Here is a 13,187-nt window from a genome sequence, read left to right on the forward strand (position 1 = left end):
ACCATAAAAGAAGTTTAAAAAATAAAAAAAAATAAAAAAAAGTACTCCTATTAAACACGTTAATTTAAAAACTATTATTTTTTTCGGTCAGTATTAATTAAAAACAATATAAAGTGAAAGAAAATGATGAAAATCAAAACCTTCCCGTGAAACAAAGGGTAATAATAGTATATAATAATAAGAAAATATAAAAAAGGATGAGTGAAAGGAAGAAAGAAAAAATCTACAATCTATGATTCTATAGTTGCCTTATCTTTTGGCCCTATAGCTTCTTTGCTTTTTGTAATTTTCAAATATTTCTTTTTCTTTGAAGAAAGATAGTCTTGTCAGCCACCATAGAATCGGAGCTGTCGCCGGTTCCGGCTAAGCAACTCTCTCCCTTTCTTTCACACATCATGTTGTACTCCTTCTGATTTACTCTCTTTAAATTTGCTTCTCTAACATGCTCAAATCTTGGTGCAACTTCACTTCAAGGCCTCCTTGACCAAACACTAGCTGCCTGCTAAGAGGAACAAAGTCATGGTTTGTGTTCCATTTTAAATATCCCAAAATAGGAACAAAGTCATGGTTGTGAGCTTTGGCTATCAACTACTAGTTGTCTCAATCATCTAGGGCTTTTGGGTCTTCCTCTACCGAACTATTTCTCCAAAATTCTTGCCTTTTAGGGTTTTAGGATTGTTTTCTTTTGTTCACAAAGGATTTCAGTGGTTTTTTCTCATCTGGGTCTTGTTGAGTATATCTAATGGAGGACTACAATAATCAACTTAATGAGAATTCAGCTCCGAGGGGAAATTTCTTGTATGCTTCACCGGTTCTTGCAGCTAATTCTTCTGGTTATGGAAGAACAAGCAGTGGCTCAAACGTGGGTACCCAGATGCACATCAACACCTTTCCTTTACAATCAGGTGGAGATTGTACTTTTCAATCAGAAACACACCCAATTGTGAAGACTGAAGCTAGCACTTCCCAACATGTTCAGAAATTTCATTACCCTTTGATGAGAGGACACCAAGTTCAACATCAACAACAACAACAACAGCAACAACAACAACAACAAGGGAATGAGAATTCTAGTGAAGTTGAAGCTATCAAAGCCAAGATCATTGCCCACCCTCAATACTCGAACCTTTTGGAAGCTTACATGGATTGCCAAAAGGTATTTTACATAAAGTCTATAAATAGTAGTACATGAAAGTTCAATCAATGATTACAGCACAAAGAAAATTGACCATCTTTCTCTTTCTTGGTGTAACATAAATTTATAGGTGGGAGCTCCACCTGAAGTGGTGGCTAGGCTCTCAGCTGCTCGCCAAGAATTTGAGGCAAGGCAACGATCTTCAGGGAGCGCTAGAGAGACTTCAAAGGACCCAGAACTCGATCAGTTCATGGTGATTGATTAATTCCTTTACTCTTCTATGTACTATTAATTACTTTTATTTTATTTATTTTTATATATATAAAAATTAGATTTATAATAAAGTCTCTTTATATTATAATAATAATAATCTATTTCTCTCTCTCTTGTTCACTTGCTAAATTACTCCAATGTCTGACAAAAAATTTGGGATGGCTATTCAGGAAGCCTATTATGACATGCTGGTGAAATATCGTGAGGAACTAACTAGGCCTATACAAGAAGCAATGGATTTCATGCGTAGGATTGAATCTCAGCTCAACATGCTTGGCAATGGTCCCGTTCGGGTCTTCTCCTCTGGTATCTACCTAATACCTATTTTATTTTAAAATCTATACTGTATACATAATACTATTATAAATTTACAAAATTGTTGTTTAAAAGACATTGGTTTGGATTCGATTGCAAAAATTGATGCTCTAGTTTTGTACAGTCAAGTTCTTCTTGAGAAGTGTAGAGGTAGAGCTGTCCCTTCACTTATTTCCTATTTTCGATGTATGAAACTTTGACCCAGATAACGCTTTCCAATAGTTGAAGACTTGAAGGAGGGCAAAGACACACACATATATACCTTTGTCAAGGCCTCGATCACGTTTGGCTTAGCAAACAAAAACCCTAATCACAAAACCCAATTTGTATTGGATATTTCATAATTTTATAACTATATATATGTACTTCTATATAGCTTCCAAAATCCACATAAAGGACCAAAGACAAAGCGCACTTGTATGGCAGTATAAACAATGATGAATAGCGCACGTTCAATTCTCCAATGGGGTTTGCTTTTTATGGTTTTTGTCTTCTGACAAATCATTCTTATTAGGGTTTCTTATCGAAAATCTCTAGGCTGTATGTTTCTTCCAACTTCTAATTAATTCTTCTTCAGATTTTATAGATTTCTGTGATATAAAAGTATAAACATATATACACCTAGAGATGGATGGCATCATTGTTGTTGTCATTTCACTTCCCTCTCGCTGTCCAAGAAAAAATTGGACGTGTATTTATTATTATTTTTTCTTTACTAGACCCAGAAAAAAAGTGAAGCATAGGATGCTGTTCATTTCAGTGCTAGCTACTAGCCCATGTATATATAGCCTGTGGTCTGGTCTTGTCAGCAATACATTTCTTTCTTTATTAATGTCTCTGCTCTTATACGGGATTTTTGTTCTCTTTCTAGAATTACCATAAACGAGGAAAAAAAAAATTACAAGTACGAACATTGTTGGTATTTTCATGTTTCTTTTAATTCTATTATTGTTATATTGTGGTGGTGTGCTTGGTCTGGTGTAGCTTGAGAGAAATTATCCCAGGTAACTATATCATCATTCATTCTATCACCACAAACATCATTCATGCATCCTGATTTGTTGATTGGTTTATTAATTTCTCATTTTCGTTTTCTAATGGATAAGCTTCATTTGTGTTGGCAAAGAGGACATGTTTTCTTTTGTTAGATTGAACGAAATTCACAGTGAACTTGGTTGTTACTTGTTAGATGTTTTTTCAATGTATGAGTTCCCCTCTCTCTGATTTTCAATTGATATTTTGCTGGATTTTGGAAATTCAATGAGGACGCAGTCAAAATATTGGCATGATTTTCAGGTTGGTTGATGCCATTGACCGCTTGTTGTGGGTCTCTAGCCTGTAGGTCATCTATTGATGTTGCCAAGTTAGTTCTTCACGTTTTTACGTGGATTGTAGGCTTCAATATGGTGGATTTGATTCATGCATTTATATGCAGCAGCTAATTTGGAAATGGTGGGTATCACAATGACAATTTTGAGGTTGCATGCAGATGGCATGATCCTAAGTCAAATTATGAGATACTCCTAAAATTGGGGGGGGGGGGGGGGGTTTATTATGAATTTAACTAATGAAAACTAGTTATGAGAAAAGTAATCACTATTAGGGATGACAAAATCTGACATGACACGCTAACTTGACACAATTAATCCATTTATAAACAGGTTATGAGTTAAGGTTAAATGGGTTCGGGTCATATTCGGATTGACATAGCTGACCCGTTTATTACCCGTTTAATAAACGGGTCATATTTGTGTTCAACATGTGAACCCATCAGACCTGTTTAGATTATAAAAATATTAGTTTTTGTTATTATTGCTTAATTTTTTGTTGTAATTACATGTTTATTACTATATTTATGGTGATAATTATATTTTAATTTTAGATATATTGGAATTGATAATAGGTTATTCAGGTTAGATATAATCTATTTATCAAATGAGTTATTTGTATTAACCTTTACATGACTTGTTGATTTAACGGGTTAAATGTGTCGTGTCGAGTCGACTTGTTTAATAAACAGGTTGAGTTAGGGTTGAAGATTCTTGACACGTTTACTAAACTGGTCAGGTTCAGGTCAACCCATATAGCTAAATACTCATGACTCGACATGACATGAACTCGACCCGCAAACACAAATTGCCACCCCTAATCACCATATCATTGTACTTCACAATTACTAAATAATTACTTGATCTTCAATATAAGTGATTTTTATCTTCATGAGTTTTAGGAGTATAAAGAAATCATTCATAACAAATGATTAATGATTTCCTTAATCTTTTTAATGTGGTCTAGGGAATTGAAATGGAAAAATATCCTTAGATCTATTTTACAATTTAAAATATATATTACAAATCTAAAAATATATTGTGTCATGTCATTTAATTTTTAAATGACATGAAATGACTTTCTTTACCATTAGAACATTCACATCCGAAGATGTAAAAAAATGACCTATTTTACATTTTTAAATACTACTTTATTTATTTAACCAACCCATTTAACAATACACCTAACATCTCAGTTCTTATTTTTATATACAACCCAATTAAATAATATAAATTTTTTCTTCTCTCCTCTCTCTTTCTCTCATAATATATTTATTTATGTTTACAACCATGAATAGTAAGTTGTATATTTAAGAATTCACTATTCATAATTGCTAAAAAAAAAAAAAAGAATACATATCCAGATAAACTTGATTTTTGGAGTGTTGGTTGGTAAAATAACAATTTGGGGGCCCGGGGGGAGAGGTTTACACCCTCAATGCTAATGCTTTTAGCAATCTAGATTACAACCACTCTCATAAAACAAACACAAATTAATTTAAATCCACACCCAACAAAATTTTACTACCACTTTGTTTATAGGAATTACCTATTTCTTTCTTATCAATGTGGGGCTAAAGCTCCTCTTTTTATTTATTTATTTATAAAAAAATTATATATAGGACTAAAATTCTTAATAGGATTAATTTACTACACGAATTCTTCTAATGATGTGGGGTCCAAATCTAACAACGAAATCTCTAAATTGATGAGATCAATTGGGATTCAACAATGTTTGAAATTTTCACTCAAACTTGGCTTTAATTTTTAATCATATCATCACAAATTTCACCTCTTTTTTTCTTTGACTTCCAGCAATGTTTGAACTTTTCACTCAACTTGACTTTAAATTTTAAATAAGAGTTTTACTAACGTATACCATTAGGATATACATTAGTACTATTTTGGGAAACTTTTTATTAAAAAAATGAAAAAGTTAGCAACTTTTTTGACAGCTTTTCAATTCTTCATAAAATGTTTCCAAAAATGAATGATTAATGTGTGCTCTAAGTGCATACATTAATTGAACTCTTTTAATAATATCACCATATTTTCCACAAATTTCACATTTTTTTTAACCCATTATTATTGTCGCTTTGCAATGTTTTAACAAAAAAGAAAAAGAAAAAGCCATAAGCTCTATTTTTAACTTTTTTTGCCATTCAATTTGTACAAATTTTTTGATTTTTTTTTTGACAAAATTTGATTACAAACTTGGTTGTAGTTAACAATGAAAAGATGACATTTGTTCCTATCATGTGTCAGTAAAAATGATTGTATACAATTATTTAAGTATGGTTTAGTAAAATGAACACATCATTTGGCTTACATTGTTATTGTCATATACAGGAATAGAATATATTTGTATATTTCATCTTAATACTTATTTTAGTAGAATCTCCTATTATTGGGTATAGCCTCAGGATATGATCAAGTCAGTAGCCATATTTTGTCTTTTTTTTTTTTCTCTTTTACTGTTAAGTGCTTGTTTGGGAGTATTTTTTATAAATTGAACTTTATCAAAATATAGTTTTTTAAAACTCCAATTTTATTTTAAGTATAATTTTTTTAAATAATCTATTTTTTTTAAAAAAATTGCAAAATAAGATATACCAGATGAGTACTAAAACTCTTTTACTAATTTTCATAAATCCACTCATGCAAAATATGAAAATATCCATAACCCAAATAATAGAATCAACCTAAAAGAAATTGGACTTTCCCCAAGTTCAGGTACATGTTTCACATTTGCCAAAGTCTTCAAAATCACATCAAACACCATAGCTTTTACTACACTTATTCCCAAAACTTTACACTCCATATTATTAGCCAACATAATAAAACCTTCACGTGAATATATATGAAAAGAGCAAGAAGAGTCTCATCAAATCTCATAAAAAAATATTGTACGTGTCAAATCAGTCTATATTCCAACACATAGGAAAGGAATAATTGAAGTCCAAAACTTGCATTTTATTTATTTATTAAAGATGTATTTTGCTAACCATTAGAACATTACCACAATCTTTACCCTCACTATCTACTGTAGTAGTCATTGCATTTGCCAACTTCTAAGTATCACGACTTCTCTTGAAATTTATTAACTTTGCTCTTAAGTTCTTGCATTGGTATTTTCCATCTATTGAGAGAGATTTATCCAACAGAAAATCTTAACAATTACATTTAATCACAAACTATAAGAAAGTTGTTAATTTTTCATAAGAATTCACTTGTCACAAAGATGAACAGAGTTACAGAGGGATAGAACTAACTTCATATTTCCCTTTTCCACTCAACCCATAAACCAGCTGGGACATCATTCCGGTTCATCTCCATTTTCGTGAAACTATTCCTCAAGCAAGGTAGTTGATGAGTCATTGAAGTCTTTGAAGGCAGCTTGACTTCTCCCTATGAAAATTCTTCCCATGCAACATAAACTTATCTGGACTTGATTTTGACCTTTTCACAAATGTATCAACTTTAGTATTACTTGTTGGCTTTCTGAACTTCTTTGCGTCTAGGAGAATTGTTGTCACATTTTGTAGACATGTAGTCACCACAATATCATATAAGGTGGAAGCGAGGTTAGAAATAACATGGTTTGGTCCTCCTCCTCAATCTTAGCTTTATCTTGGAAAATTGAGGGATCATTTGATAAGGTTGTTTTAGTAATGTTATTTGTATTTTTTGGAAATACGTGTGAGTGAAAAAGTGTGTGGAAAATATGTGTAATATTGTTTAAGCACTGAAAACTGTTGCTCAAAACACCCTACCAAACAACCCTTGAGTAATTCAACCTATTAAAAGCATTGTGCCTTATTCCATGCATAATTTTTACAACACATTTTTTTTTTTTTTTCCAAATACCGTAGATTTGAAAGCGGCTTCAACAAACACCACCCTCCCACACACACATTTGTTTATTTTCAAAACACTTTTGGATTTTATAAGAAGAAATGTAGAAATCAATTGCTTAGTTATTATTATCCGGATTAGAGACTTAGGTTTATTAATAGGTATAATATAGGGTGTCTACAGATATTTAATAGCATGCTAATAGCCTAAAAAATGATTCTAGGGATTAAATGGATTTTCTTATTTATTTATTTTTACCTTTTCATTTCTCTTTTGGTCTGGGTGTATTATTTTTTGATATGATTAGTTCTTCTTTTATTCTAATAAGATAAATTAGCGTGCTTTGTAGTATAAATATTAACCTATTCAACTCCGCTCAACTTAATTAAGCTTTAACTGCAATTAAATTGGGATCACGTATGGATCTTCATCAACTAATTAGGGTTGGTCCATGAATTATTATTGTTATTTTTAATTCTAACCTATTCAAGATTTATAAAAAATGGATAGAGGAGGGCGACCTGAGTTGGCGTCTTCCACTTGGGTGTAACCATAGTGATACTCTACTTCCATTGCGGGATTCGAACCTAGGACCTTCACCTCCCAAACCCTTAGAAGTGAACCCATGACCACTAGACCAACCACTTTCATGGTAAATTCTAACCTATTCAAGCTCAAACTCTTTATTGCCTTTTCATTTAATTTATCCTTTTTTCACTACTTCTAACCATGTTATAGTAGGTCTTTCTCTATTAAGCTTTTCACTTAATCAACTTCATTTAAAATCTCGTTCTCATCGATCCATTAATTAGTCTCCAATGAATTAAATCATTTGTTCCTTGTTATAGTTTATGTTTATCCTTTTTAAGAAAAAAAAAATTAGAGCTTGTAGTTTCATATCCAGAAAGACTCCTCTTCAGAGGAATATGGTTTTGTTTATTTGTCATATTGAGGTTTGCGGCTGCCATGTCTTTATAGAGCATTAACAATGTTAAACGTGGGGTACTTAAATTAATATAATGTCAAGGCATTATTCTCTAATTCACTTTCCTAAGTTCATAGACAATTACATAATGAAAAACAAGAGTGAAAGAGACATTTATTTTTTATATGACAAAATGTCTGTCCATTCCTTTGTGGTATATTCGGCCAGGCACTAGATGCAATATTGTAACAAAGTAATTGTTGCTCAAATATGATTGAGACGGAAGAAAAGGGAATTTAATATGACTAAAAAGTGTAAATTTGGCCTTTAAATGAATGGTCTCATAGCATTTGTGATCAAGGCTTAAGTTCTCTGGATAAGGCCATGTAAAAGGTCAATGGCCAGCCACACGAGGCAATATAGGATTCAAGTTTAACAGAGATGTTAAAAGGGTGCATTAGGTGTAGCGCCATGAAACTGAAAATGGATATAGTAGGAAACAAAATCCACAAGGACTTGTGTATCCGTACCTTATTTTTTTCTTACAACGATGTTCAATGAGTCCAAAAGTGGTATGGATAGTTTGCATGGCAATTATCGGTATGATCTTTCATATGTGATTACAACTTGAGGGCATCGGGCAAAGGCTAACAGACATATGCCATCTGAGCAACATAAGATGTGACACACGGACTATAAACTTTGATGACTTTGCCGTATTTGAATTGGGCTATACATGTCTTTTGCTTACAGTTCACAATAGATATTAAAAATAAGATCATTATTATGAAGATTCTGAGCTAATCTTTAATATTCACTGTAATCCTTCACAAAATATCATTAGCCTTTTCTTTTATTTTCACTATGTGGATATTGTAATCTGTACTTTATCAACTGCAGAAGCATGATGAAAATTGAATGAATGAGGACTATCCAAAGTAATTGGTCTTGTGCTAAAATGTTATGTTATCAAATTAGTCACAACCATTGGTCATATGCTACAATGTTATGCTATGAAATTAGTTATAACCATCCAGTTTTTGCATTCCCATTTAAATACAGATGAGAAGTGTGAAGGCGTTGGTTCATCTGAGGAGGATCAAGACAACAGTGCCGGAGAAACAGAACTGCCTGAGATTGATCCACGTGCTGAAGACCGAGAACTGAAGAACCACCTACTGAGGAAGTATAGCGGTTACTTAAGCAGCCTTAAGCAAGAGCTTTCAAAGAAAAAGAAGAAAGGTAAACTACCCAAAGATGCAAGGCAGAAGCTACTTAGTTGGTGGGAGTTGCACTACAAATGGCCCTATCCTTCGGTATGTGTAACCCCTTCGAACCGAATTCCAAACTTCTTTCACATTATAAAGCAACTTTCATGTGTAATGGTAACTTGGATCTCAAGCTTATTATAATTCCCTTTTATCTTGTGACAAATACACAGGAGACAGAAAAGGTGGCACTGGCTGAATCAACTGGTTTAGACCAAAAACAAATAAATAATTGGTTCATAAACCAAAGAAAACGTCACTGGAAACCTTCTGAAGATATGCAATTTATGGTGATGGATGGACTACATCCACAGAATGCAACTCTCTACATGGATGGTCACTACATGGCTGATGGTCATTACCGTTTGGGACCATGAGCAACAACTCATTTGCATGCATGGTCGTTGTTACTTGAAGTTGTACTAGTTTTATATGTCAGGCATAGCCTAAAGTTGTTTAAGTAGTAATGCTGTGTGAATTCAGTCATAAGTATAATTTAGTGAAAGCTAGTCCGTACCAGAGTTGGGATTAGTCCTGCAAACTGATCGGATTTTTTTTACAAGAAATGTCATCAGTATAATTTAGTGAAAGCTAGTCCGTATCTGGTGGTGATCATTCAGGATGAACTGTCCTTGTGCCATTTACATCAATTTGGGATGTTTTGATTTGTTTCCTGTCTTTAGAAGATGCAGAGCTCCTAGTGTGTAACTTTGCTGTGTGCTTTAAATATGTAAGGAGGTACTATTAGGATATTTTTATTTTTGAGAATATGTACTTTAATTCAACTCTTATGCAAATCTGTAAGGGCAACTACTTGCTGGTAAGTGTATATAGTGAGAAGAAACTAATATGTGAACTCAATTAATGAGGGTGTAATATTATTATTTATTAGTCTTTCCACTTTTTATACTATCTTTTTTTTTTTTTTTTTTTTTTTTTTTTTTTTTTTTGGGTCTTGTAACTAAAATATTCAGTTAGATTGTTTGTTCATGGCTTCGTATTAGAAGCATAGCTTTCATTTGTCATATCTAGAGTCTAGAACTAGACAAGCTTATGACGATGGTGGTCAATATTTGTGTGGGTGGAGTGTTAGCCTAGAAAAAAATATCTTATCTTGTCTGTTGCATGTAGTGGAAAACTAACAATACTTGAGTACTACATTCCGATAGGTCTCATATGTTGTGAGTGTTTGTTAGGAACCCATGGATAGAACTCAACCTTGAAAACCGGCTTACAAAGGGACGGTGCCTAAGAGCTTGTAAACACATGGTTAAACTTATACTTAATCCATGTTGAACATTAAGATCATAACATACTACCACGCTCCGCCGATATTCACAACCGCTCACTTTAGCGACATTGGCCCAATGGTAGCCCTTTCTCTTTTGGTGGCTCCACTTGTCAATTATTTTAATCTAACCTCTAGATCGCCCACCCCCCCCCCCCCCCCTCGGAGATCTGACGACAAAGCCGCAATTCATTTGATCCCATACTCAATGAGCTACACCTGATTACTTAGGTGGTGGTTGGCTTTGATACCGAATATTAGGAACATATGGGTAGAACTCATCCTTGAAGACAGGATTGCAAGGGGAAGGTGCCCAAGAGTTCATAAACACATGGTTAAACTTATACTTAATCCATGTGGGACATTAAGATTATAACATTGTTTCATTGCATGCAATAGATACATGAGATACCTCGTTAGCCTAGGGATGTCCTTGCTAGGAACAATTCAACACGTTTTCCCAATGCCATTTACTTAAGCATTTTGCTGTGGGAGAAGTGCTTTAGACTTATAAAATGTAAGCAATTGATAGTTGAAAGAAAGAAGAGTTGAAACTAGGGCTAACTTGTTAGGAAAATGTAAAATTTTAAAATTGCTAAATTCTATGTGACAAATTATGTGTTAAAGAGGTTTGTAATTAATGTATTTAAGTTAGGTTAAAGCCCTTGCAAAAAGTTGTAGGAAGAATTTGAAGACATGAAGTTTCAATCTAGTGAGAGTTGGATTTGCTCGAGCAATCATTAAAGTTTGGCAAAAACTTTGCACGACACTAGCTCAAACCTCGCTTCAACAAGATTATGAAAACCTAGTTTTGAGCTCTATTTGAAGTCCAATTTACCCTAGCTTTTTTCATATTTATATATACCCTCTAAATCACAATTTACAAAGGAAGAGGTAGGTCATACATAGAAAATCTTGAGAGCCTTTACCCTCGATCCTAAATAAAAAATCCTTCGAGTTAATTCTGTTGGGGTTTATGCCCTAAAATCCAATTTATTAGCATGTCATAAATAAATAAATTGTTTAATTATATCAGACTATTTATAAATGAACTAATGAAACATTATCATAATCTTTGAAATGTATTGTATGTGATTTAGTCACAGAAGATATAAATCACAAGTTTCTTGTATACTCAAAATATAGTTCGTAGTCGGTGATGAAATTGGGCGTTTCATTTGCGAAGACTATAACACATCAACTAAGATAGTTTGTCTTGATCATGGAAGTGGAGACTTCTAGTTGATGTGGTGATGTGTCTTAAGTGTTAAGACATATTGAACTAGACTGCTGTGAGATTAATTATTTAATCAACAACTGTCACCTGAATGATTAATCTCACGACTTCTAATTTCATAAACTCTCAATCCTAAAAGGATAGTGAACTCGATCATGAAATGTAGGTTACTTTGATATATCAAGAGTGAGATCTAATATTGACGGTCAAAACCTCAGTATGTTGGATAATCACACGTAGTGTTGAGGGAACATATATTCTCAAGATGAAAACCGTAATCTCTTTTTATAGAGACATGAAATATCCCCTTGATATAAATTTAATGGGAACTGGTTATTTAGGGTGCCCACTTTAGTAACTCCTTACTAAAGTTTATATTTATTAAAGTTGGATTTCAATAAATATGAATAACTAAAAGATTAAACTGGGTACTCAAGGATAAAATAGTTGTTTACAAAGTGACAGTTCATTATGACTTTATTCACTACTGGATATTTCATGGAGGGGTCAAATGATATCATTAGAGTCTTGGGATATAATTTATTAATAAGGCTTAGAGAGCAATTATATTTATATAGTGGTATTAAATATAATTAATTGTAACTTTAGACTTGTCAAGAGTTGACAGATAAACCTAAGGCCTATTGGAGTTAGAGTCTTATTTGTTCCCTTTGGTCCCATCTCAAGCCACAAATTAAAGCCCAATTGGGCTGGCCCAGAAAGTTAACCCAATTAAATAATCAGTTATTTATTTAATAAGAGTTATTAAATAAAGTAACTGCCAAGGCAGTTAAATGTACATATGATGAAAAGAAAAGAAAACAGCTTTTCTCTACAATGAGAAGAAGAAGAATTTTCTTTGAGAATCAATGTACATAAAGACTGATTGAGAGACCACTTTTCTTTGAATTTCACTACATCAAGGTACACTTTTTATTCTTTATTCTGGAATTCAAGGTTACATATTATCTCTCATGAATGAAGTAGATCCGTGTTTATTGCTTCTATTGTGTATTTTGTATGAGATGCAAAACCAGATTTTCCAACAAATTCATCCTTAAACTTAAAATGAGATTCATTAAAACCACAGAGTTTGTTAAATTCAGAAAAATTCTTTGAAGCACCAAATTTTCGGTTATGTTGTAGTCAAGTTTGTTCGTGAAGAAAGATTTTGCAGTAAAATTCCAAAGTTCAAGACCACTACAGTAGGAAGGAAAATGAGGTGTTTATTAAGGTTGTATATAAAGTCTAGGACAACAAAGGTTTTATAAGTTTAGACGATTGTAACTATTTCTTTTATTAGTGCATTTCCTACAAGGTTGGATCCACAAGAATGGTTTTTCCTTTAAAGAGATTCTTCATTAATTTTCCACTTTGTCATGTGTTGTTTTCAGGGGCAGACCCTGGATTTTAACCTAGTAGGGGTTGGAGTATAAAGGGCAAAAAAAAAAAAAAAAAAAACACTCCAAATAGGCATCCATATAGTATTAAAAAAATTATAAGTACTTAAAATCGTTGTTTCTAAATACATCAAGATGTAATCATTTACCAACAAAGATAAAA

At 32.8% G+C, this 13,187-nt stretch overlaps 1 protein-coding gene across 1 annotated transcript; it reads left to right on the forward strand.

The window, feature by feature from the left end:
- The first annotated feature begins 221 nt into the window (after positions 1-221).
- Positions 222-10,004, forward strand: LOC115977759 (homeobox protein knotted-1-like 2). The gene is made up of 5 exons (XM_031099776.1): positions 222-1,156; positions 1,266-1,388; positions 1,579-1,714; positions 8,894-9,147; positions 9,273-10,004. The coding sequence occupies exons 1-5, from the start codon at positions 743-745 to the stop codon at positions 9,474-9,476; spliced, it is 1,131 nt and encodes a 376-aa protein (XP_030955636.1). The 5' UTR covers positions 222-742; the 3' UTR covers positions 9,477-10,004.
- Positions 10,005-13,187: the final 3,183 nt, after the last annotated feature.

Source organism: Quercus lobata, chromosome 2 (genome assembly GCF_001633185.2).
Source record: "Quercus lobata isolate SW786 chromosome 2, ValleyOak3.0 Primary Assembly, whole genome shotgun sequence".
NCBI lineage: Eukaryota > Viridiplantae > Streptophyta > Magnoliopsida > Fagales > Fagaceae > Quercus > Quercus lobata.